General features: G+C 39.9%; 1 protein-coding gene across 2 annotated transcripts in view; it reads left to right on the top strand.

Moving 5' to 3' along the window:
- The window catches only part of LETM1 (leucine zipper and EF-hand containing transmembrane protein 1), a 31,290-nt gene extending 4,342 nt beyond the window's left edge, over positions 1–26,948 (top strand). Inside the window, exons 2-14 of one of the 2 annotated variants that reach the window (XM_066620088.1) lie at positions 992–1,034; positions 2,739–3,192; positions 3,630–3,773; positions 5,060–5,197; positions 7,796–7,999; positions 9,462–9,581; positions 9,975–10,106; positions 10,976–11,155; positions 12,174–12,329; positions 16,254–16,388; positions 17,782–17,969; positions 18,665–18,803; positions 20,219–26,948. In XM_066620088.1, coding sequence (XP_066476185.1) covers positions 992–1,034; positions 2,739–3,192; positions 3,630–3,773; positions 5,060–5,197; positions 7,796–7,999; positions 9,462–9,581; positions 9,975–10,106; positions 10,976–11,155; positions 12,174–12,329; positions 16,254–16,388; positions 17,782–17,969; positions 18,665–18,803; positions 20,219–20,368 — 2,183 coding nt within the window. In that variant the 3' untranslated portion in view covers positions 20,369–26,948. The remainder of the gene's footprint in view (positions 1–991; positions 1,035–2,738; positions 3,193–3,629; positions 3,774–5,059; positions 5,198–7,795; positions 8,000–9,461; positions 9,582–9,974; positions 10,107–10,975; positions 11,156–12,173; positions 12,330–16,253; positions 16,389–17,781; positions 17,970–18,664; positions 18,804–20,218) is intronic. The other variant, XM_066620089.1, reaches the window with a different exon arrangement.
- Positions 26,949–27,415: the final 467 nt, after the last annotated feature.

Raw genomic sequence — 27,415 nt, 5'->3', positions numbered from 1 at the left:
ATTTCTTAAGATAAATTAATATTGCTTAGGACTGTGTATTAACATATGCAGTCAACGGTATTGAATTTATTTATAAATTGATAAATATTAAATAGGTCAATATTTATGCATGGATGTATCTCTTATAATTGAATTTGCCATTTATCATGGCAATTTGCCACCACTTATAGCTTCTGGTAACATAGTGCAGTGTGATTTGGGAAGATGAACATAGTTAACACGCAACAGTGGCATCACTGCATACTTTTCAATTAGCAAAATTCATCAGATTTGCTGGGCTTTGTGTCTTATGCATACAGGTGTGCGCCACTTTGCAACCTTCCGGCATACACCGGGATCGCATAGCTGATGCCCATGTGTGGTCACGTGGTTGTCAGGGGGCACACACCCCAACCCTCAAAAAGCGAGAGGAGCTCCCCTCCTCTCCCCTCTGGAGGGTTGTCTGAGCATCCCAGCGGCAGCACATGTCCACGAGCTGCCTCTGCAAGGCTCAGACTGACGGAAATCACATCTCTCACACAATTTCAGGTTTCCTCCATGAAACCAGAAGTCACGTGAGAGATACAATTTCCCTCAACCTGAGCTCTGCAGAGGCGGCAAGCATGTGCACACTGCCTCTGGGAAGGTCAGGTGACCCTCCAGAGGGGAGCGGAGCATCCTCTTCCCTTCTGAGAGAGCGGATTGCATCAAGCCCTGTTTGATGATGGAGATTGCAGTCCCGATCACTGTTGTTAAGCAGCACATGACTGTATTTGAATACAGATACAGTCTTACTGTTTTATTTGAATACCTTCCTGCTTTGATGGCTTCTTAGCAGATTCTACTGAAGGTTTCTTATGCCTGGTTCCAAATACTTTTGTCACCATTTTGGTCTATAGTGGATGAATAGCATCTGAACAAAGCTAATTTGAGACTGTATGTTTACTATATACTGTACTAAGGTGACTTGCTCCCTAATCTGTCTGTCTGCTGATTCTTTTTTGACTTCTAGGTCACTTGGAAAACCGTGCTTGTCTTAGTTGTACATCTCTGAGGTTAGTAATTTGTGCATAAGTAAGCACGTTCAATGAGTGACTGTATTAGTGGGGTTGCTGACTACAAATGTGTAGGAATTGCTGAGCTGACACAATTTTAGAGCTCCATTTTGTTTGTCTCATGGCAAATTGAGAGTATGGTTTCACAGCACACTCAAGTACTCAGCTTTTAAAGTAATTGTATAATTTTTAAAATATAATTATTATAATTGTATAAGCCTGCCTATGTGACCGCCTTGCATTAAAATCAAAGAAGTAATCCAGTGACAACAAAACTATGTACATTCTGTTGCACAAAAATTAATTTAGTATTATAGCATCATCAGTGTGCATGGTGCTTTACAATAGAAGAGATCACAGGGACTCAATCTAAAACAGGCACAGGGAGACAACAAAGGAGAGGAGAGTGATGTAAGGAAAGAATGGGAAGGAATATGTTATGTCATGTACTTGTACTTAGTTGTGGTAGGGATAAGGGACTGGGGAAAATTCCAAAGGTTGGGCCAGCCCAAGACATTGTGCACCCTGGGACCAAAGTCAAGATGGACAACCCTTCCCAGTTGCTAGCTCCTAGAAAGATTGGGGCTTCCATCTATTTTGTGTGTGTCTCACCCTTTCTCCCATGAGGGAGACATAGAGATGGGTTCTCCCCACCTTCTCTCTTCATAGCAACTATCCGAGGTATCCTGAGAATTGGTGAAGCCTTCTGGGGGCTTCCCCAGGCCTCAGAATGCCTTAAAAGGCATAAAATGTCATTACTGGTTTCCCCTGGGAAACAGAAGTTGCGTTTTTGCCTCTGTGAGCCATTCTGAAGCCTGCTGAGGCATCGGGCGGATGCACGGCATAAACCAATCAGTGATTTTTCAGCCCCTTATTTGCTCTTTTTGGTATTTGCAGGGGTTTGAAAATGGATCCCCATGGATACTGAGGCCCCACCTATATTTTTCCAACATTGTCTGAAGATACCAAGTTTATTCTTCAGACATCTTTCCCACACACAAAAACAAAACCTCACCTCCCTGAATTCAAGAGAGCAGGGAATGCAGTTTCTCCCAACCTTAGTCAGAATCACTGGTGGCAAGTATTTGCCAACCAGGACAAAGATTGGGTATACCATGCAGAAAGTAGAATGCATAGATTTCCCCATCTTTAAAAAAAAAAAAATTGTTTTGAACTTGAGGGGCATAAAACACTCTTATGCCATTAAAATTCTTTACTGAAGTTCAGAATGCAAATGCTCTGTCAGTACAGGAATCCTGGAGATTTAACAAAAGGAAATGATGTACAAGACACAAACAGATACATCATATTTCTGAAAAGGGAAGGGATTCTTGCAAAGAGAACTGGTCTCCATGCAAAGATGGGAGTCCTGCGCTTTCCCCCTTCAACTCCATATAATAAAAGCAGGAACAAGTGACACTCTGTGCTGCCCTGGTAAATGTCATTAGGATTAGGCTGCACATTTAAAATTATAGTCTGATATGCACATTTGTAACAAAACAGATTTTGTCAGTGGGCTGGTTTAGTAGAAAAAATGCAGGTTTAGGTGTGGGAAGCAGACTTAAATCTTGCCCAGTCCTAAAAACCTTTTTCTTTTGGGTGATTGTGGATAAATTTTTATACTTTATAAATGGAGTGAATAGTAAAGTAATATGTGCTATGCAAGTAAAGTTAACTTCCTCTTTTTTTTTTTTTTTTTTGCAGGCAAATTAACTTTAAATATTGCACTAGTGTCTCCCCTGTTTACCTTTGCTCTGCAAAAGATAGTAGCTGGACTGATGGATCTCAACGAAAGCACTTTACCATACTGCGATCACCCAACTTCTGGTCACTGCCTGCTCATGGAGGCATTTTGGGGCCCCATTATTTTCCAGTACGGCAGTGGCATTCTTCACAACACAAGTATGACGACTCTGTAGTAGAAAAATCGCTGAAGTCTCTCAAGGATAAAAATAAGAAGTTAGAAGAAGGAGGCCCTGTATATAGTCCAACGGTAGAAGAAAACATAGTTAAAAAATCTCTAGGACAGAGGATTGTAGATGAACTAAAGCATTACTATCATGGTTTTCGGTTGTTGTGGATTGATACAAAAATTGCTGCAAGGATGCTCTGGCGAGTTCTTCATGGTAGCACTTTATCCCGTAGAGAACGGAGACAGGTACTGAATTTATGATAGTTTTTTTTTTTTGCTACTTGTATTCTTGATTACATTTCTTTAATTTCAGCAATATCTAGCCTAAATAGGAACACTAGATACAGTTATCAAAACATTTTGCTGATATGTAGTTCATTATAATGAAAATCATACAGGTGTGTATCTTTGCTGGGCGAAGTGTGGAGGTTAGCTTCAAAACGTGTTTAAACAGAGCAAAACACTAACATGGCATTTCTACCCCATAGCAGAAAAATCTTTTAATTGTCTAGTGAGTTTGAGCAGCCTATTCTTTGTTCCATGTTATCGTGGTTCCTAAATAGCCATGTATCTTGATGTTTTGGCATATAACAAATTACAGTAAAACACATGTTTTATTTTTGTGCTTTGTTTTACATACTTTATTTTACTGTTGTGATGAGCAATAATTTTTGATGTTACAGTTCCTTCGGATATGTGCAGATCTCTTTCGACTGGTCCCTTTTCTAGTCTTTCTTGTTGTTCCGTTCATGGAGTTTCTACTACCAGTTGCCTTAAAGCTGTTTCCTGGTATGCTTCCTTCAACATTTGAGACAAAGTCTAAAAAGGTAACTACAATATGGATTATCAGTTTTATATTTTACACTAGTCCTGATCTTCTAAGTTATACTGCTGCTTTTGCAGAGTTTTATGTCCTCACAAGAATTTCAAAATTCTGATTAAAGCCACTCTCTAATTAAAAAGTAGAATTTACTCTTTTAATGAGTTAGCTACTCATGTGTATAGCCATGAGTTAGCCATGATGTGTATGCGCAACCTCCTGATTTTAGGAATGGGTTAAGTCAGAATGCCAGATGTAGGGGAGGGCACCAGGATGAGGTCTCTTGTTATCTGGTGTGCTCCCTGGGACATTTGGTGGGCCGCTGTGAGATACAGGAAGCTGGACTAGATGGGCCTATGGCCTGATCCATTGGGGCTGTTCTTATGTTCTTATGAGTTCTCTCTCCCTCCCGCCCAGTTATAAACTACAGGTCAATCATTTTAGTCATCACAATTTTATATTTTTAAGGATCTTAAATGTGTGTTAAAAGTAAAATGTACCCCACTTCTCACAGTTGTTCAAAATGAAAAGTAACATGTGTATGTACATCTTAATGTGACTGGGAACTCCTCCATGCTCATATTTTATCACAACAAGTTTTGGATAGTAGAAAGGGAGAAGCTGGTATAAAATGTGTCTTGTGAGTAGGTCCTGAAACAGCATCATATAGTACTCGCATCATCTATTCAAATGTTATGGGTGGGAGAAGTAAGGAAAGAGGCTGTCCTAAAGGATAACTTAATATTCCAAGTTTTCCCTAATGCTTTTGCAATTTTTGCAACATGTCTGGAAATATTTTTATTTCTAGACTGATTCTTTTGCTTGTCTGCAAGATAGAACTATGCCAAGAACATAAGGAATTTGTGTCTGGTGGTATGCCTTTCATAGGCAGTGTGCAGTTTCATAGAGTTTTGCAAATGTGAACCTTGGATTCAAATAATGGCATAAAAGTGCTGTTTTGTGAATTCTTGGACAAGAGCCTTGCAGTGAAATATGCAGGGTATATGCACGGCGCCTACTCCAGTGGCAGCATAGAGCCCATACATAGACTCTGTCTGTGAATGCAAGCCATAAGGGGGAGAAGTTAGGTTGAGGGAGAACCCCCTTCTTCCTTCTCCTTTGACTGTAAATAAATTAAGACAACCATGGCCTGTCACGTGACCTGTTCTGTTCCAACACAGTCTACCATTTGGTACCATGATCCGTTTTAGATGAACTAGCTCCATGGGGGGAGGATGAGACCCCCATGGTCACAGAGGGGTTTGTATTAAAACATATTATTTTTCTTAATAGGAGGAGAGATTGAAGACAGAGCTAAGAGTGAAGCTTGAACTGGCTAAGTTTCTTCAAGATACAATTGAAGAAATGGCCTTAAAAAATAAAGCAGCCAAAGGGAATGTTACTAAAGACTTTTCAACCTTCTTTCAAAAGGTAAAATATTTTTAAATTAAATAGTACAATATAGGCAAGCATATGTGAAAAATTCTATGAATTGGCTCTATGGTGTTTTGATTGTGAAAAAAGAAAATCAAAGGTCCTATTCTCCAGGAGTTGGGAACTGCTATATGTTCCTGTGGGGGAGGGGCAAAGGCAGCAACGCAGTCGCTGAGATCACACTGCTGGTGGGGGTTAAAGGGTTTTTTTCTCTTAGCTGAGGTAGCACTGGCCTGTTAGGGGGTTTGGGGAGGCTGCAGACCCCCCTGCAGGGCTCCCCATACCTTCAAACTTCTGAAAATAGTAAAAAACAAACCAGGCACTTTCTGTTTTCGTCACAAAGTGCCGAAATCCCTTCTTAAAACTATTTTATTTTGAAGTTTGAAGGCACAGGGAGCCCTGCAGAGGTCTGCAGGCTCCCCATACTCTCCTAAGACGCTGGCTACGCCTCAGGTAAGTGGGGAAAAAACTCTTTTAACCCCTGCCAGCAGCATGATCTCAATGTTTGCTTTCCTGGCTTTGCCCTTCCCCTGCCCCTTAAAGGGGACAAAGATAGGGCTTCCCTGGCTGGGGTGTTGCAGTGCCCCAGTTTGGGAACCTCTGCCTTACGTTGTCTTTTCTGCAAGGTAAAGAGTGGATAGGATTCTGTGCACCGTTGACTTTTGAATGGAACTGTTGTATATTGTAATATTAAAGTATTTTTAAGCCTTTTGAAAGAACGCTACAGATAAAATGATCAGGTTGCAAGAGCAGGTCCCTGACAGTGAAGAGCAGACTACAGAGAGTCACACTGAGATGGTGGTCAAAGGCTTGGATGGGTGCGTTATGGGATATCTTCACATTGCATCCTATGATTTTCCTAAGCAGGAACCTCTGGGGAATGAACAGCCTTGTGGGTTGATAGTTTCCTCACTCCAAATGCCTAAATGTTATATTAAAGGGTAAGTCTATTGCTGGTAATGTGGAACTTCCATATTCAGAAACAGTCTTCTTTTCAGTTTCAGTTGCTGGGGATTGAGAACAATGGCAGGGGAGGCTGTTGCTTTCCTGCCTTGCTTGTGGATTTCCCAAAGGAATCTGTTTGGACACTGTGGGAAGTCGAATGTTAGATGTGACAAACCTTTCCAACAGTTGCATCATGGTGTTCTGCAGTGTTCTGCCAGGTTTTTGGAAAGCCTGGGGAAACATGATCTGAGGTGTTTAATAAACCTAGAATCAAAATTCAAAAATTAATAAAATTCCAATAGACAGTACTACTCTTCTTTGAGAGCCACTGTTTAGAATTGCAGCATTGCTAACAATCGAGATAAAATGTGAAAAGAAATGCAGCAAATTGCTTAGGCAATGAAGTACTTTGTGACTCTTGGGATGTTTTAAAAAGGAAAAACTTAGATATAGGTATTTTGTATACTTAATAAAAGTAATCTCTGCACTACGTTTGTTTGCCTTCTAGTTTGTACTTTGTTTTTTTGGGATTTATTTGTATTCTCTCCTTGCAGCCTTCTCATTCTTATTGTATCTTCAGGAGGAATGGCAACAATGGGAGAAAGAAAATACGATATTAGCACATTCATCTATTTTCCTATTTAGACCCTTATTTGTTTATGTATGATGTTGGGGCATTGTGGCCCAAGACCTTGTATATCAAAAAGGACTTGGGGGCAGTGATGTAACCTCTTGTGGGCTCTCTGTTTGTGAAAGTGGCTATTCATTAGTAGGTGGTTTTTGCCCTTGCCACAATGTTTTCTCTTAGTGCAGTGCTTTATTTTCCCTCCTAGTATAACATAGCAACCATTTACTTTTTCCGTTGTATAAGCAAATGGAGGCAGTTCCAGCTTCTAAGAATCAAGTCAGCTCCTTGCTGCATATTTTCATCTTCAGGTCTCTTTCTTGGTCTTGTGATGGAAATGTGGGACCCTCACTCCCAAACAACATTACAAAGTGCAGGAGCTGCACATCCCTTTCAAGGAAAGTGTAATCCATCCACAATGGACAGGAGTGTCATCTCCAGAGTATGTGGTGTTGCATCCCAACCTTTAGTGGAGCACAGTTCTTCTGTTGAAGGCTCCTTCCATGACTGGCAGGTAGTAGCAGTAAAGTCAAATTCTAAAATGCCCAGGGAATAAAATAGTCTTAATCCTCCAATAAAAGGTAAGTGCTTGATGACACCCAGTGGTCATTTTTGGAAAGGCTGTTCTACAGTGACAGGGAGCCACAACAGAAATGGCAGTACCCCACAAACCAGGTTTTATTTCAGAAATAGAAAGCACTTGGAGCAAGATGTCATCTTCAGACTTTGAGACCCAAAGAGGTTCCTGAGGGCGAAGGAGTTATCTGAAGTATGCTAGGCTCAGGCTGTTTAGTGCTTGAAAAGTAATGGCTAGCACTTTGGATTGAGTCCAGAAGCTAAAACCCCATGCATTTGTTCCAAGGAGGACATAATATGTTCTCACTTGCTGCTCTCCTTTGGAAGCTGGGAGCTGAGTTCTGATAAGCTAAATGCAGACAGTGGCGTATTTGTGAAGAGTTGCATAACGGCTAAGTAAAACTTGTGGAAATGGAAACTAAATTTTATGGTGTGCTTCCTACTTTCAGATTCGCGAGACAGGTGAAAGACCAAGCAACGAAGAAATTTTACGATTCTCTAAACTGTTTGAAGATGAATTAACCCTTGATAATCTCACAAGGCCCCAGTTGGTTGCTCTCTGTAAACTCCTGGAATTGCAGTCAATTGGGACAAATAACTTCCTTCGCTTCCAACTAATAATGAGGTTGAGAACCATAAGAGCAGATGATAAAGTAAGATGGGATGGTGTTACAGATTTTCTTATTTTTTCTGCTGGCTAATTGTAATACAATACTTCTTAGTTTTGGTTTTTTTTGAAACTGCATTATGAAATTTCATTTATCTGGGAGTCTTGTGTCTATCTTATAATCAGCTATTTTTATCTGTCAAGGACAGGAATATAGTAGTCTGATCATGAAACGGAATACAGAGGAGTAGGACCCAACTGGCAGACCTTGCACAACAGTGTTATGAACATTCTCATGAAAGTTTGGTAGGATCTTTGCCGAGACTGAAGAGAAAGAGAAGTAGACAGTGGGGAAAATTTAAAAAGAATAGCAAGATGGGGTGTGTCGTCCGGGTATGAGAACTTGCTTTGTCACGTCAGATCATCTAGAGCAGTGGTTCTCACTCCTTTAGCACCGGGACCCACTTTTTAGAATGAGAATCTGTCAGGACACACCAGAAGTGATGTCATGGCTAGAAGTGACATCATCAAGCAGGAAAATTTTTTACAATACTAGGTTGCAATTCTATCCACACTCAGGGCCTAGGAGAGGGGGGTAAAGGGGTAATTTGTACCTGGGCCCAGGGTCAAAAGGCGGGCCCCAGAGCCAAAGGAGGGGGCCCAGAAATTTCCTGGGATCTTACATTTTCCTATCTACTCAGACTTATTGACCATACAGAATGCTGGGGACACTACCATAACTGGGGATGCTGGGGACACTACTGATGCCACATTGGGGGGGGGGTTGACTTGGGCTCTAAAGACTTTTCCAGCTGTCTCTACCCTCCGCTCGCTTCAGCTCTCCCTACCCCTATTCTGCTCCTCCATCACCACCCTCCCCCTCTATTTCACCCCTCCCCCTTCGCGAAGGGGCCCAAAAGAAATTTTGTACCCCCTGATGCCCTGTCCAAACTTATCCAGTTGTAAGTCCCATGGACTATCATTGTTAAAAGCATATACATAGTAGCCTGTGGATAACAAGGCATGAACTGCATTTGCTTTGATTTATATTTTTCCCACTCTCTTTGAAAATAGATTTTTGTATAAGTAGCTACAGTAGTCAGACCAGTATGCTTGACACTTTGCTTCCAAGCATTGTCCTCTGCCTAGAGCCATGTGGGCTTCTTGGTTTATGGGGGAGCTGCTGGCAATGAATTTCTGGGAAGACAACTAGAGTAGCTCACAAATGAAGCTTTTTTTTTCTCAAGGTCTAGGCTTTACAAACTTGGCTTTTACAAACTTTTACAAGATATTGTAAAAGTACTGGAAGGTATTCTTTTTTTGCACTATTTTTCAGATGCTCCTTATAGCTGTTTAGGATGTAGTTCTGTACACACTTACCTGAGTGTACACCCCACTGGATCTGAATGGATCTGAATTCTGAGTCAGTATAGATAGGATTGTGCTGTAAATTAATGAAGATTACAATTCTTCAAACAAATTGGTACAAATGTTTGTGTCTTGATTAGCTAATAGCTGAAGAAGGTGTGGATAGCCTGACAGTTAAAGAACTACAAGCTGCATGTCGAGCAAGAGGTATGAGAGCACTTGGTGTAACTGAAGAACGTTTAAAGGAGCAACTTAAGCAGGTACTGAATAACTGAATATGTCATTGGCTTTTGATTATCCAAAGTGACTGATCCTATGGTTTGTGTTATAACTTGTTGTGCATCCTTCAGTCAAACAAGATACAAACAAAAAAGTGTGGAGAAAATTGTCAGAGTAATTATTCTCTTAACATTTATGGAAACTGACACTACTCATGAATACTTCCTCATGAAATAATTCAGCACCACTGGAATTCTGATAGCATGACAGCTGCTTCTCCTGTAAGAGTCTCTGGAGAAGTAGTTCATTATTAGTTGAGAAACAAGTGGCTTGTTGTCCTGACAGGATGTGACATTTACGTATAGAGACAAAACGCTTTAGAGTACAGAAGAATATGCCTGTTCTTATTCTTACATTTTGTCTTCTGACTGCAGTGGTTAGATTTGCATCTGAACCAGGAAATCCCGACTTCGCTGCTTATTTTATCCAGGGCTATGTACCTTCCAGATACGCTTTCACCAGCTGATCAACTTAAAACAACTCTGCAAATACTACCTGAAAGTGTGGTATGTCTTGCTTTGTATAACTATCCCAAAAATATCTGAAGAACTCCTTTCAGTTGTCTTGGCTCTTGGTGTTTTCCACTGATAGTGTAAGTGCATTCACTCTCAGTTTTAGCACTGCAAATAGATCAGGATTTCCAGACCCTGGCCAAGAGGATTTTATCTAGCCCATGTGGTTCCCCAGCCTCTCTGGGCTAAAAATAGCTCAAAAGAGGCACTTTTAGCTCTCCCAGCATGAGTATATAACTCATTCAGCCACTAGAGGTGCTGAATGTAATGCAGCATAAAACTACATAGGGCGAACGTATCAGTGAAATCCCCACCATCATGCTGCTGCTGGGGACAGAGGTTTTTTTTTCCTTACCTGTGGCAGTGCTGGTCCTCTGGAGGTTCTGAGGAACCTGCAGACCCCTCTGCAGGGCTCCCTGCGCCTCTAAACAGCTTTGAATTAGTGAAAAAGGCGATTTCCAGTTTTTGTCACCAAACTAGAAGTGACCTTTTTCACTATTCACAGCACTTTGGAGGTGCTGTTTGCCCTGCAGAAGGGTCCGCAGCTTCCCTGGTTTCTCCAGAGGTCTGGTGCTGCCACAGGTAAGTTTTTAAAAAAAACTTTGTCCCCAGCAACAGCATGATCATGGTGGTTGTGTCACTGCCTTCGCCATCACTGCACTCGTTAAGGGGGCCGAGACAGGCCTTCCCTGGCTGGGGCATCGCAATGCCCCAGTTTGGGAGCTTCTGTCTTAAACTATAGAATGCAGAAGTAGTCTGGTTCCCCTTCCAGCATTATGCTTACTGTTCTATTAAAATTCCTACATCCCTAAAGCACAGTATAAAAATTGGAGGTTGTTGAAGATTTTGTGCTTTTTTTCCAGGCCAAAGAAGCTCAAGTGAAAGCAGCAGAAGTGGAAGGAGAAAAAGTTGACAATAAGACTAGACTGGAAGCAACTCTTCAAGAAGAAGAAGCTATTAGAAAAGAAAACCAAGAAAAGGAGTTGGAAAGATTGTCAGAAGCTGCTGAGAAAGCCAAAGAGAGCCTTCAAGTTGCTGCCAGGGTAAGAGGTTAAAGGAAGCAATATTTGTTGTGAATGTTTTGTTCCGCCTTTATTTGAAATTGTTTTTTTCAGAAATACCACCTAGATGAATCCATCTGACAGCTAAAAGGAGAAATGCCTTGCTGAGACTTTAAATCTTGCTTCTTGTGATTGCTGATTATGGACTTTTCCCAAATGGCCAAGTTGACATAATAATGAATAGATGTTGGCCATGGTTCTAAGGGATGTTCCATGCACCTGATTTTTGTGCGAATACTTGTAAGCTGCTTCAAATTTGAAACATGTAAGCTGCTTAAAGGAATTATTGGAGAGAAATGCTAAGCTTGCCTTTTGTGGCATGGTGATCTTAAACATCTCTTATGCCTAACTTCCAGGCTACTTTTTGAAATCAAGAAATCTGTTCTTTAAATTGGCTGTGATTTGATAATCAGAATTATGCACACACACATGGTTTTCTGTAATCTTCAGGGGAGAGGAAATATGCCTGTATTATCTACCAAATCACAAAGAATCAAAAGGTTCCAGGAACTGCTACTGGTATCTGTCTTACTAAATATTTCCTTCCCAATAATGGTCTGCTATATAAATGAAGGGAAGGGAAGTTTGGTCCCAGTCACTGGCCATGTGATCAAAAGCACTTGAATTGATGTTTCTCACTCTTTCAGTAAGACTGTTACCTGCATGGGGAGATCAGCCTGACCATGGACCAGAGAATCTGTCACTGGTCCCTTTGCAACTTTCACTTGTCCTGCAACTACAGGGGGAGAACAGGCTAGCCTTGCTCATCTGCCAGAGAACTAAATGCTGCTAAGTGCTTGAACCCTATCCTTAAACAAGAGTATATGTTACATCTATCTCAGTCAGCACTTGGTGTTTGTGGGAAGAAGGGAATGTGTCGGGAACTTCCAGGTTGTCACCCCCCATTTCCCCACATCCTGCCCCCACTGTTGAAATCCTTAAAGTGCATACTTCAGAATCATGTTCAGTGTGTTTCACATGATGTCACTTTCCATTACAGAAGGAGGTAGAGTCTGCACTAGATGTTGATGCTTCAGCTGTACATGTAAAGAAAAGCCAAATAGCTGTAGATGCTGAACAAGAACTGGCTAAGGTGGATTTAACCCTGCATTCAGAGACGTTGAAAGATACTGCACCCGTATTGGAAGGCATTAAGGTGAATAGTCGCCAGGGGTGGGGGGGAGCTCTTGTATTTGCAAGGACACCACAGATTCTCCAGAGAGCAGTGACAGGCTTTTTATGTGAATCTATATCTAAATTAGCTAACAAGTACACTCAGATTATTTCATCAAATTTCAACAAGGAATTATTTCATTTGCTATCTAATGTTGCTTGTGCTTTCACTAATAGTGGCTATTCCAGTTAGAGGAAGTCTTAAAATTTTTTCAGACATAGAACCCATATGAAACAGTGGGCCACAGTTTTAATTTAATATATATGTACCTATTTTTACTATCTCTTTCCTTTTTGGGGCATATCTGCAATAGTTTCACAGTCCTTTTTTTCTCCCAAAGAGGATCATTGGGAATTCTACAGGTGTTTGGGTAGGGAATTATAGAGTTTCTTAGCGCCTCCTGTAGTTCTATAATACAATTACAGTAGTATAGAACTCATATGCATTGATAATACTGACATACCCTCACTCTTTTCGCCTTCTTTTTCTCCTCCACCTTTGTGCTTTTCATGTGTGTGTTAAAGGCATGCATTGTAGCTCCACTGGTGCAACTTAGTTGTGAGTCTAGATCCACTTGTTAAAAGTGATTTAATGCAACATCAGTCACTTCATACACCTTACCAGCAAACTTTGGTTTACCACTGAGTGTGCCAACTCTGTGACTTGTGTAATTATCTGATAAACTATGTTTGTTGCATATTTAGACAAACACTTAAAAAGCATAATGTGTAAAGTGGCAAGCTGTTGCTCTAATATCTACCTTCAGTTGCTTCTAATCCAGATATTCACATGTACTTCAACGTGCCTGAAACCTGTTGTATTTTGTGAATCGCTACTTATGACTGCACTGCAGCTAAAACAATTTTTTTCTTCTGAATTTTCTACAGTGGATTCTGAGGTTTAATGTAATCTTCAATATTAGCAGTGTTTGCTTGATATTTGACAATATACAGCAGTATTAGTGACATTTGCTGGATATTTGACAATATTGTTTGACATCTTGTCTATTTGATCAATATTATTTAGTAACATTTGATATTCTAAACAGCGCACAATGTGTAAGATCAGTTCTGCAATTTAAAATTTATAATTTGATAGGTGATAATTGATTCGCTTTAGAATCAAAGCTGATTTAATGTCCATAGATAACCAGTATCTTTTGAGAGAAATTTAAGTTACAAAACCTTGATTGGAATGCTCTGTTCCTTATTCTTTACTTAAAATTCTTGTATTTCCCTTAATTGGATGATGAGCCCCATCCTTTTTTGAGCATCAGTAATACTTCGCACAGTACTACTGAACTGATACAATTGCAACTTTCATCAGCTCCTGGCTTGCAGTTTAACCTTGTAAAGTGAGGTTAAAAGAAGCTGGGATTCATCAGTCTTGGAGCTCACAGCCAAGTCTTGTTCTAAGCGATGATCAAAAAGTAGAACCTTTTCTCCCTTTTGCACGTGACGATGAGGGGAGAAGCAAGCGTGTCCAAGCATGAAATCAGGATTTATATCCTGGTTCTGCTTAATATATGAACTGGTCCATTTTCTTAATTACATGGGTTCATCCTTCTGGCTTGTCTCTCTGCTTCAGAAGCAGCCAAACGGTCACTGCTGTTGAATGTATTCATGGGATTTTACTTTATTTTGGTGATCAGGGCAGTCTTCTCTGTTGTGTTCTAAATAGATATTACCTTTTTCTTTTTTAAAAAAGCAACCTTTTAAAGAGCTATTCGTAATAGCTTTTATTGGAGCAAAGTAGTAGTCTTGTGCCTTTCCATAGCAGTTACTCTTGTAGAGTGTACTTCATAGGTGGCCAACTTGTTACTGTGGGAGTTGTTGGCTCTCATGGTCTGAAGAAAGAAGATACATTAACCTGGCTATGGTATGGAGTCATTCCTGCCTTTCTGTGCTGAACTGGTGCCTGCTCCCCAATTCTGCAGGCTAAATGCAGAACCTCGCTATGCAGCAGACAACTGCATATATACACAAACACGCAAATTGTGTATGTGTGACCTCATCAAAAGCTTTGCACATAAGTTGTGGCACTTGCCAAAAGAGGTTGGCCATCTTTGATGTACTTCAGATCATAGATGTCTAACAATAGACACTTATGTAGAAGCAATCTTAAGAATACTGATAAACACTTATTAGTTTTCATTGTTTTCATGCTGCAAAGTTTGAGGCATGGCAGTGGTGCCTGTTCATTAAGGTTAGGAACGCATTCTATTTCTGTAACACGAGAAAATGGATTTTCTAGAGTATGTAGGAAACAGAAAAGAGTGTGAAAAACTACCATATTCTCTTCTCTATCACTTCTCATGTAGTGATGATGTATACCCTAGAATTTGTAGCTGTTGCTTGTCTCTCCCAGTTATGCGGCAAAACTACGCCATGGCATTTTTCTTGGCCTGGAAACTTATGATAAAAGTACAAGAAGTCAAGTTTCTTTTTTTGTATTTGAGGGGAAAAATCTATTTTAGGATTTGAGTAAACAACTTTCCAGTTATGTTTCAAACTTGCAAGCACTTGTTTGTGGCAAGTTAAGGGACCTACAGTGGTCTGCCATGTTTTGGAAAGTGGTTATTTATATAAACCTTGCAAAAAGCAACCCCAGATCTTGGATGACTGGCTCCAGAGATGACACTGTTAGGATAAAAGGATCGGTCTCTGCTTTGTTAGATGGTATGTCCATTACTATTGTGGCTGATGCATAGAATGTGTTTGCCAGGTATCCTGGTCGCCTAATGGCTAAAGGCCATCAGAGATGAGTACAGAAACAATCTCGTCAGCAAAGACAAACTTGCTCCATTTTATTTCCTGGGGTTGCATATTTTACTTACAATGGGTTGTTCTTGCCATAATAGAACAGGTGGCCCGAAAACCTACAGAATGCTAAACCCTGGTCAGACAAAGGGCATTCTTAGGAGAATGTAACATTTTCAGGGGAATTTCCATTCTTCCATCTTTCTCAGCCTTACATAGATAGCTTCAGGTAGGAAGCTGTTTCTGTGGGAAAGCTTTTAAGAACTGAGAGGAAAAAAGTAGAATGCTAAAAATCCTTACCTTCCCTGTCTGGAACTATTAAGAGTAGCCTGGCTAATCACCTGCCTTTCAGCAACATTTCATGGAAACGCAACTGTATGGAGCTGCCCAGACTTCTCTTTCTCTCAGGAGGAATAGTAAATGACCTTCTTAGCCTCCCAGCAGCTGCACACTCTCTCTTGTTTTCATATGGGCAAATGGAGATTGCTTTGTAAACTTTTTGGTATGTAAAATGGCTTGTCTGTTTGCGTCAGCAAATCATACATGAAACTCCTGCCAGAGAAGGATTGTAGATGCAAATGCTAATTTGTATCCCAAGACTTTGCAAACTAAGTTCCAGTCAGGTTATAAAGCAATCATTAACTTATGATTGCTTCATCAACCAGATACTTTCAAACCTTCTTAAAAGTAGCTTATGATTTTTGAGAATTGTAGAGCTGGAAGGACCTACCAGTCATTTAGTCCAAAGAGGGAGCCACCTACCAACGCAGATCAACCAGTGCAATCCAGGCTGTGTGTATAGATGCCAAAAGATCATGTAGCATAAGCAAGAGAAACACATACAGTTGAAATACATACATTAAAACAATTTTTAGACACACTGGGAGAGACCTTTCTTGAGCTCCCAGAATATCACATGAGTTGTGACTCTTTTGGAGCAGAGTCAGCCTCTTAATCTGAATACGTTGCTTTGTCCTTGTTTTGTTTGAGAAAGATCATTACACATCTCACAGCTAGGCCTCAGTCTGTTTCCTACCCAGCATGAGTCCATTTTGAAGCATCTGTTTCATCTAGAACTCTGCCTATATGTTCTACAGCAAGGATCCCCATTGACCAGTATTCAGAATTTTTTGCTGCTTTTATTTAGGGTGAAGAATTAACGAAAGAAGAGATTGATTTACTGAGTGATGCTTGTACAAAATTGAAGGAACAAAAGAAATCTTTAACAAAGGAAAAGGAAGAGCTTGAGGAGCTCAAGGATGATGTGCAGGAATATAGTGAGGTAAGTGGAAACTAAAAATGGCTTAAATAAAGGAAATTAACTTCTGATCCTTGCTGGAAGGGAAACTTGTACGAGCATGAATTGTCCTATTTTTACCTGGGTTCCCCCTCCCCAAAAAAGTTCTTCTTCCAGAATTCCTCCTCTGATACAGGGCAAATAAGGTACTTCCCCTACTGGATAACATCATCTTCCTGACTTTGCTGTTCTACAGAATTAACTGGAAAGAGTGCCCAGCTTGGCTGTATGTAGGGGGAAATGACTGGTGATTATCCCAGATTCAGATGGTAGTCTCTGTTACTAGTGCTTCTTAAAGTTGAGTGCACTTAAATGAGAATTTTTTTAGACAGTGGCACAATTCATGAGTGTTTAATCACTTGTATGAGAGCTTCCCCAGTAACTTAATTACAATTAATTATTCTTGATGTAGAAGTTAATTGTCAGTTGTGTTGCATTCAAAATGTATCTGTGCATACCACTGACATGCCTGTCCTAGAACTGTGTTTATGGACCTTTGAGAGAAGTGATGATGATAATATTTAGCATGCCCTTTTGTGTGTTTGAATGGACCTGGTGCTTACAGTAGGGCTAGTGCAAGAGGCCTATGGGTTTCCCCTTCAACTCCCTCCTCCCTCTGCCTCATGTCTCATATAGCATTAAAACTGTCAGCCTGAGGACAGGGACTTGGGTGTTCTATTTTTGTGCAGAGCCTAGCGCACTTTAGGCTCTTCTATAAATAGGCAGTGATGGTGTTCTTCACCTGTCTATTTAGTCATTATTTTAAATGAAGTGCCTGCCATATAAAGTTCTTAAAGACAGGTTAACTCTCTTGACACCACGTAGGCAGCCAACCTTCATTCTTTCCTTCTTTGTCTTGAATTTGGAGTGAATATTTGACACCAGGATAGCAAACAGGTAGCTTTGTACAGTTTTTTCCTAAGGAGAAAATTTGGCTAAGAAAATGTGAGCAACTGCTGAACAATCTGTCTGAAACAAGATGCAAAGTTGCATGTTTTGTACCTATTTTCTCCCACTTTCTTAAGAACATCTTTTTATTGACCAGAGTGCAGGCAGAATTGGTTAAGCACTGTAGATTAATATGTAATTTTTTAATTTCATGTTCATTTGGCTAGCCTATCATTGCATGTTTTCTTGCTTAAGAAAAAGAGGAGGCTGACTGGGCTGTTGAAGGGGAGATCTAATCAGCCCCGTTCCTTCTTAATATTATTGCAGTCTCCCAGCTTTAAAAAATAACAAAACTTGATCATTTTGTCTCTAACCGCAACCTTCTGCAGTTGTCTTTTTTCCAGCACCCACTAAAAATGCTTTTTTGTTAGATATTTATGATCTTGTTAAGTGCTATAAACATGTCATCATAAACATTTTTGTTCCTTAGGATTTACAAGAAATCAAGGAGTTGTCTAAGAGTGGAGAAGAAGAAATAGAAGAGTCTAAAGCAAGCAAGAGATTAGTCAAGAGAGTGAACCGAATGATTGGTCAGATCGATAAAATTATTCAAGAGTTAGAGACGGACCAAAAAGTGGTAGATGGACAGCTGGACACTGGTGCTACTCCTCCCATTGGGTGAGTGATAGATAATGATTCTTTTAAGTATAGATGGCTTGGGGAAGATTCATAGTATCCTCAGTACTTGTCGTGTCTCGTTATCCACTCGATAGTAGAAGGAAGTGTGTTTCAATCTAAGCTTTTTTTGAGTATATACTCTGGGTATTTGTCAACATGTTTATGGTTGCAGCTGGGAATGTTAAATTTAGTTTATTTTTATCAGGTTTTATGTCAGTTTTCAGTAGGATCACAAATCATTCAAATCTTATAGAACATGTACAAAATCACAGTACCAAATGTTCTTTCCATGCTTATTAGGATATATTATGGAAATAAACAGTTAAAATTATAGAGTGAAAGATTCCTTCTACAGGTTTCAAGGCCACATTCATCAAGTCTAGCTATTCCTGACATTTCCCCCTTATCTATGTAGGGCATTGTCAAAGGACTGAAAATAACACCTAAAAAATGCTGAAAACTGTTAGGAGCCATGATGTTGAGGCGCCACTAGGTGCAGATAGACTAAAACAAATATTCCTGTCAGAAGTCCACTTGGACCCTAGACCTGAACAATTCAGTTGCAGTCTGGCTTCTGCTAAAGCCCACTCCATCTAAGTGTTCACTATGAAACTTGATTAATATGGCTAGTACCATTGGGTGTGGATTTTTTTGTAGTAACTGCTTGCTTTATACAGATTGTGTTTCCCATTTAGGGAGAATCTCATCAGTATCAATGAACTTATTAATGTGATGAAACAGATTCAGAAGATTCCAGAAAGTAAATTGAATAGACTCGCTGAAGCACTGGATGAAAATAAAGATGGCAAAATTGACATAGATGATGTTGCTAAGGTGAGTTGTCTGAGGAATATAGCAACTGCCTTCTTTGTTTTGCTTCTAGAAATTTGCAGGTCTGACCATTCTTGTAACCATTACACAAAGTATTACAGTACTTAGTTGGATACAGCTGTGATTTTTGTGTATGTTTTCTATATTCTCAATTAGCCTTCTTGAGGATATTGTATCATTTCTTAGTTTATTCAGAAACTCTTTATATGTTATACTCTTCCCTGTTTTGATTGGGGAAACTTGTTAGTCAAATGTTTTATTTCCCTTGGCAGAAAACATGCACAGGGAGTTATGGGATTGGGAATGCAGAAAGGCGTAAGATTAAAGGCCCTTTAAACCTCCCCACACACACAACCAGAGGTCTCTTGATTTGGTTGCTGCTTACCAAGGAAAATTAAAGCACATGATGCATTTGATACAGTGCTTCCCAGACTCATACAAGGGAGTTGGGAGTACTGTAAGTAGTTGTGGGGGGTGGGCAGGCACCAAGGAAATCCCCAGGATCAACCTCTTGCATGAGCTGTGGGGCAAGGGCTCCCTCCATTTCTTGCTGTTTCACGACTGATGCAGCAGTGAAGGAAAGGCTGGCCTTGCTTTGTGCAAGGCCTTTTATAGGCCTTGAGCTATTGCAAGACCTTCATTCATTCATATAAATTTCATATCTAATATATTCATTTATGTAAATTTATTGAAATTTGAAATGTAAATTAATTCTTTTTCCCTGGCCCCCAGCACAGTGTCAGAGAGATGATGTGGGCCTCCTGCAAAAATGTTCGTGGCTTAGATGAATGGAGGGCCTTCAAAATTTAGCTTTTTAGGACTCGGCCATTCAGGTGGTACCCCTCTCTTTTCATGTATAAAGTCAAAGAAGAGGCCAGATGACCTCTAAAACCTTCATGTGGCTCAAAGTTTGCATTGCAGATGCCTATGGAACCACTTTGAGACATTCTACTTAATTCACTCAGAGGTGCAGCTACCTCTTGGTAGCTCTGGGAAAATAGGTGTGTTGGGCCTCTGTCGGAGGCATATAGTGCTGTCACTCACACTATAATCCAGCACTATAAGTCAACATGTTTGCATCTGTTGAAATTTCCATTGTGAAGGAAGAATTTATAAATTCAAAGTTTCTATTTGTGGATTCCCCCTCTGTCTAACATTAGTGCAGTAGCTACCCATGTTTCTTCTGTCTAGTCATCTAACTGGGATTTTGCTTACAAGATATTGTCTAGTTGTAATCTGGGGGTTGACATTGCCATTTCAGTGCTGACTGGCTAGAGGGAGGAAATGGGAAATGCTTCTTAGTCTATTCCTCAGCCAAGACTTTGTTGGGTTATGGTTGATTAGATGCAAGTTGTTTTTGCTTGTGAATGAGGGGGAAAATGATGTTTATGGATATAACAAATTTTTATATTCTATAGGTGGTAGAGCTAATTGATAAAGAAGATATTGATATTTCAACTAACCAAGTAGCAGAGATCATGTCATTGTTGCAAAAGGAAGAAAAACTGGAAGAAAAAGAGAAGATTAAAGAAAAGGCTGAGAAGGAAGCTGTAGAAGTGAAGAATTAATCTTCAGATTCCAAAGCTGAATTAAGTAGAACACTTTTATGTACCTTGCTCATCACCTACTGTTTGAGCTGGGGGAAAAATTATTCATCTGTTGGCAAATCAGGGGGGAAAAAAACACTCTAGGAGTGACAGAATGAATTTTTTAAAATGATCAGACATAGGCAATTTTGTCATCATTCCATGAAGACAAGCACTTTTGGTCTTTTGAGAATTTGTTCTTGTAGAATTGTGCATTGTTTGGTATGCTGTAGTGATTCAGTAAACTTAAAGTCTGCTTATCATGATACAAATTGGGAATTTCCTTACATTACACAAAAGGCCAGCAACTTTCTTTTGAACGTATTCACAACATGAAGTTTTTTCTGTTTTCTTGGCAAAGAAATTTAATACCTGTGAAGAACTGTAATCAATTTGAGACCATCCAAAAGATGAGACGATCTAAAACCCTCTCTTAAATGTGTTATCTGTTTTTTTTAAGAAGCGTATTTAATAATGTGTCAGTTCTGAAATTGCTTTTAGAAATACGAATAGATCATGTTTAGACATCTTACACTGACCCCCACACTAGCATACAACCCTCAGGAGAGCTAAGTCAATTTCTTACTCTACTTGAAGTCTCCCTGTCTTTCCATACTTGTACTGTTCCCTTCCACCTTCTTTTCTCTGGAAGCAAGGATAATGCTTCTATCATTTTTGAAAAACCACAGTGCAATTGTCAGTCTCAGCAACCTCAGTCTTTTCTGCAGTATTTTCCATTCTCTTTCTCACCTGAAAAAGCAGACACTGTACATATGAAGGAGATAGCATGCTGCATAAAGAGAGGTGGGAGTTTTTGGAGATGTTCAGGCCTTAGCTAAATGCACAAGTCCAAGTCATTGCTAGCTCTGATGGGTTAATATTTCCTGTTAGCAAAAATCAGACTTTCATTTTACGTTAGAGCTTCTCTGGGAATGGTCCACTTGAGTGCCTTTAAGATTGGAAATTTCAAAAGTGCTTTTTTTTTAAACAAATTATATTTATAATACTAATGCATTGAAGAAATGAACGTTTAAATGTTTTCAAAATGAAATGGTATGTGTGATTTTATATACAAGGAAATTAGAAAGAATACTTCATTAAAGTTTTATTTTGATTTTTTTGTAATTTAAGATTTATGAAAGATTATTTCATAATCACAAGATTATGAAAAATCAAATTTATACCCGAACATTGCATTTTAACTATAGTGGATATTTCTAGTCAAGCTATTTTCATCTTGATGTGAAATGACTAGCCCAGTAAATCAGGAGCATTGCACAAAACGGTTTTCCCATTACCAGATTTCTGAATTCAAAACTTAACTTGACTTTTTGTTTAACGTTTCAAAATATTTTCCTTGCTATTTAAAAATAGTAGGTCATTGAACTGGATATTAACAGTGTTTGATAACCAAACCTTTAACACATTAACTGATTTTTTCCCTTAAAGTTCCAGTCAAGCTAAAGGTACTCAAGTCCATTGTCCAGGAAATAAAGGCCAAACTAGAGGTGATGTTGGGAGTTCTATGGTCAGAATTCTCAATATCTTTTTTTTAAAAAGCCCCTGGGAGTGGATCAGGCCAGAAGTGTGAAGGGAAAGGAATGGTGTCTTCCCCCCCCCCTTTTCTGGCACTGCAGTTCCAAGTCAAGTCCCCACAGTAAAGCTGCTATTAACTGTGGAGGGGAAAATAGGCAATCAAACACAAAGGATTTTTTTAAAAGCTGAAAAGATGCAGAGCAACTCATGGAAAGAATAGTTTGCCTGAGGTTGCTTTATCATGAAGCTTTTGTTGAGCCGGTTTATAAAGGAGTTGCATCTTCCTTGAAAAAGGCCATCAAAATACTTTAGGAGCAGCAATTCTAGCTGCTATTTTTCTGTACGTGCAAAAACCTGTGGGAACAATTTTTGTACTTGTAGCTTTTATCCACTGCAGCTAATGCTGGTTTTTGAAGACAGTTTGAGCTAGGGAAGCCACCTGGTGCAAAGGGTTAAACCTCCTGCATCACAGACCTGATCCTGATCAATAGTGCGAGGACTGCTTTTTAAAAAATAGTAGGACAAATATTGGTTTCAGCTGCAAACCCCCCACATCTTATATGGTCTGGCCGTGAATCATGTTAACACAGTGATGCATCCAATTTTTGAGATGTACTTGAAAAGTTATTAAAATCCAGCTTCTTTTTTTCTTTTTCTTTAGTAAGTTTCCTTAGCACTATGCACTGTTTTTAAAAACTATGAGTTCAAAGAAAATGTCATGTCACATTTCTTCCTTTTTTAAATTGAATTTTTAGTATGAAAGAAAATGCTATTGTTTTGAGTATTGATGGTTCCAGAAATTGATAAATAAGTCCATGAAAAAATTTCTGTAGAGACCTAACTTTTCTCTTAGATGTCAGTACATGGTAAATTACATTCCATTACGCTAGCAGCCTATCATTGTTCTGGTTTGTTAACAACTTTCCATTCTTAGCTGTGACGCTTCATGTTCCAGTGATTTCAGTGGACTTTAAGCAGGATCCAAAAAAGTGACTTCACAAATTTATTCATTTTTGGCAGATCATCTTTAAACTCTGAACTGAAGTGGTTTTATGCAAGCAGTGGGAGGGGGATGCTTTGCTGCACTAAAATCTCTTGTTTTGTTGAATTCCAAGCGCACTTCAGTGAAATGAATAAGTATTTATCTGAATTTGGATTTAAGTGGCACACATTTTATAGAAACACAAGGACAGTGGGTCAAAATACTATACCATTCTCATGACATGCATGGTAGATCATGATGTTTACTGAATTGCTTTTAGCATGTATGCTCCTGTGACAACACATTTAACAAATTAGCAAGAGTTCATGGTATTTGTGGATATGCACAGTTTAAAGGACGTGAATGTGTTTGAACAGGAGTATAGTTGCACTTTACAAATCATAAATTTGCTGTGCCCTCTGGGCAGGTGCACATTACATTAGTGACTTTGTAAATTGTTTATTTGTATACCGGGCATTTTTATATTCTTGCAGAGGATATTAACAGCTTCCTACTTGAAATTCAGTATTGGGTTGTAGATTTATTATTTTGAATATCCATACCTTGAAAGAGTGGGATGTTAAAGCAGCTGTAAGGAATGTGAATGCATAGTTAAAAATTAGCAAAGGTGACCATAGTCTGTCCTCAAAATCTTCTTCAGCTAAACGTTTGTTGACATGAGGCAACAATATTCAGTAATGGTGGATGAGCATACTCAATTTAGAAAGGACTTAAAGAAGCTAATTTTGGCTTAGTTTATCTTGAGCCTGAATGAGGTAGATTTAAGCTCAACCCTTTTCTGAACCCATGCCTTCTTGATCTTCCAGCAATGTCATCTGTAACTTCCAACGATGTCATCTGGAACTCAGTAAGGCTCAGACCAGTTAAAAGTTGGATAGTGGCAGCAACCCAACAAGGCCTCACTGTAGCACTTCCATTAGACCTGTGGAACTGCCAAAATAGCATTCTGGCACAAGAGTTTTTGAGAGAGGTAGTTTTCATGAAGCCTAATATCTTCCTTGGGAACTACCTCTTTCATATATTCTTATTCTTAAAGATAACCTGCTCTTATTACTTCTCAACAAAACGTTCTTAAAGTACTTTACATAACAAAGAAATCAGATGTTTCCTTGTCCCAAAGGGTCCCGCAATCTAAAAAAACACACAAGAGACTCCATCAAGAACCAATTGGAGAGATTCTATGCTGGGATGAATAGATATGGTTGTTCTCTTGCCCTTCTACAAAATATAAGAGAACCTCCACTTTGGGCTCCACTTTGCCCCAGTTAGCAGAGGTCATGAGTCTTTGATGAAGATGCTTTTGTGCCAGCAACAAAGGTCTTGCAGTTAGATTTTCCTGCTGTGGCTACCTGATATGGCTGGGGGAGTGGCTCTGTCTGGGAAGCCACTAAGTTGAGCCCATTATGAACTGGGCCTAAATTCAGAGAGTGTTTAGGCTTGATTTGTGATGGTCTCAAAAGTTTCTAAATTTTGGTGTGCAATAACTTCCACCCTGTACAAATGGAGGGAGATGGCTTGCCTTTGAAATGTCGATAGTTCCAGAAAAGGCCTGGTGTTGAGTTGCTGAGCTTTCTGTAAATAAAACTTTGTCTGGAATTGTGTGTGTTTCCTTGGCTCATTTTGATTGTACATTGCTTGTGACCAAAGGAAACTGGTTATGGTTGTCAGTTTGGGATTTTCGTCAGGTGTGTCTGACGCTTGTTTGATTATAATACAAAAAGGACATGTGCAGATGGTGGTTTTACCTACATTTTGATAAATTGGTGTTGCTTTATAAGATCTGCAAAATAAAACACAGAAGTCATTGTGAATGTATTTTGCACTTAAAAAAAAAAGAAACATTTTCCTACAGACAAGGCAAAGTATTTAGCACACTAAATACTTTGCCTTGTCCATAGGAAAATGTTTCTCTTTTTTGTGTTCTTTCCTTGGTGTTCTTAATGCTTTAAAAAAAAATTGTAACCCTATATGCCTTTGCTTTGTTTCTCTTTAGGAAAATTTGACTTGTTTGCTTACACTCCTAGTTTAACTGGTCACCATATTTGGGTGAAGAGAGAAGTCTTCCCTCTGCCCATCAGTTTGGCTTAGTGTAACTAGATCAGAATGCCTCTTCCAGTATTATGTGACTTATTTTTCTTGAGTCATCTGTAGCTCTTGCCTCGGAGCTTGTTTTCCCTTCCTGTGCTGCCTGATGTGTTCCAGATTGCTCACATTGTCAGGGGATTGATTCCAGAATATGTAGAAAAGGTTTGGGCTGGACAGGAAATGGTTAAACTGTCAGTCTTTGGACAAAATCCCACCTCTCAAGCAGTTGTTTCTGCTCTCTTGTGATCCCTTCTCTGTTTTAGTCAAGAATTTCACACGTAAGGAATAGAAAATTGTGCTCCATAATCTCTGTAACTCTCATATCCAGCATGATTCCTTTTCCACTTTTCAGTGGTCTGTTCAGTAGACTGAGTACCACCTTCTATTTCTCAAGTCTTGTGAACTATACAGTTCTAAATCCAATCAGATGTTGGGTTACGATATTATGCTCCTGCTCAAACCTGGACTCTGCCTCAAGATACCTTGGTGGAAGCCAGGACTGCAACCACTCAAGAGTAGACCTGACCTCTGTCTCAAGATTTCTCTGGGCCAGGTCTACCAGTTGCTCAATGGTGCATACTGCCCCTCCACACCCTTGTCATGCTACTGGTTCTTGCCTCTTTCCTTCTGAATTTGGCTGAGAACGCGGGATTCTACCCCAACTACTGCTTACTGCAAAATAAGGAAAGATGCAGCCTATGAATGATGCATATATATTTTGACTGGATTGTGCCAAAGGGTATTTGAAAGTCCATTGATGGATGATCCTGGCTTTTGGACATAGGGCTCTAACTTTTAAATGTCAGTTCATTTTGAAGTGTACTATATTTTATATATTGTAAATATATGAAATTTAAGAAAAGCTTTTCTGGTGGTAAGGGATACAAGTTGTTGTGGCATATGTTACGCTGGATGTACCAGTATGGGTAAAGATGAAATTTGTATTTGCATTGTTTCAGGAATTATATTTAACACTCCATTGTCTGTGATACTGAAACAAAAACACCACAAACTCCTTTCCCACCCCTGCTTAGCAACAATACCAGAAACAATGTGCTGTTGCACACTACATAACAGGCAAAATAGTACTGAATATTGAGAGCTGGTGTAGTGCTCTGGCTAAGAGTGAATTGGGACTTTCGCGGTTTGAATCTTGCCTCTGCCATAAATTGACTTGATGGTACTAGGCAAGCCACTCACCCTCAGCCTCTGTTCCATAGCTGCAATATGAGGATATTTACCTTTACAGGGCAACATCATGATAACACATATGAAGCACTTTGCATATTTGGAAAGCACTATGTAAATATTGAGTATTTGAAAGTAGACTTTGCAAATAGTGGATGCTATTGAACTGCTGCAGTTTTTAGGAAACTGAGACCTATTGACAAAATAAGGTGGGAGGTCCCACATCAACTAATGAAGCCAATACATGCCGTAGATACTTGCCTATAAGTCAATCTCACAGATAAGCCAAGGGCAGGCTTTTGAGCCAAAACCATAGAATTTTCTATGACCCTTGGGTAAGTCGGGGGTTAAACTTAGTGGGGTGTCTGACTATAGTTTCGTCTGATTTTACCTGAGGCCAGATCCTGAAAAATAAGCTACTAGTAATTGTTACCTAAGAACTGTACAATCTCTAATTTATTAAAAATATAGTAAAAGATCCTAAGATACATTTTTATTTAACTTCTTAAGTTCTGGTCTTCACAACCTTTTTGTAAACACTATCAGAGTAGGTGCACTATAAACAACATACCAGTAGAACAGTGGTTCCCAGCCTGGGGTACATGTACCCCCAGGGACACTTGACAGGACCTTTAGGGGTGCAGGGCCCCAACATCCAGCCCTGAGGGTGCCACCCATGTCCAGTGGGCACTTGGCTGGAGAGTCGCTCGCTGGAGAGCCGCCTGTGCCCACCCTGGCCTGACACATTAGCTCCAGGCATGGTCCTTTGTCTGCTGCCTCAAGCTTCTGCAGGCAGCAGACAAATGACTGGCCTTGCCTTTGCGCAAGGTCTTTTATAGGGTTGAGATAATGCGAGACTTGCACATCTTGCATTAGTTCAAACCTTGATCTCAAACTTATAAATGCTTGCATGTGCAGCAGGGAAGGGATTGGGAGTGCCTGTTGCTGCTGCACCCTGTGTATTGGGGTAAGCAGGAGTGCACAAGCAGCCTGGGCGAGCTCTACCCGGAGGCTGCTGCTGCCACCTCTGCAACCTGGGCAAGTTCTGCCCAGAGGCTGCTGCCATTTCCTCCAGAGTCTGGGTGACCTGTGCAGTGAGGCGCTACCTTCTTCCCCTTCTCAGCTGCCACCATTTCTCTGCATCATCAGTGAGTTTCTTCCACTCCCCCCCCCCCCCCAAAATGTTATCAAGTGTTTCTGGTTGGTTTTGCAAGAGA

This window comes from Tiliqua scincoides, chromosome 3 (genome assembly GCF_035046505.1).
Source record: "Tiliqua scincoides isolate rTilSci1 chromosome 3, rTilSci1.hap2, whole genome shotgun sequence".
Classification (NCBI taxonomy): domain Eukaryota; kingdom Metazoa; phylum Chordata; class Lepidosauria; order Squamata; family Scincidae; genus Tiliqua; species Tiliqua scincoides.
The sequence above is the reverse complement of the archived record's forward strand: the minus strand, read 5'-3'. Positions and strand labels throughout refer to the sequence as shown.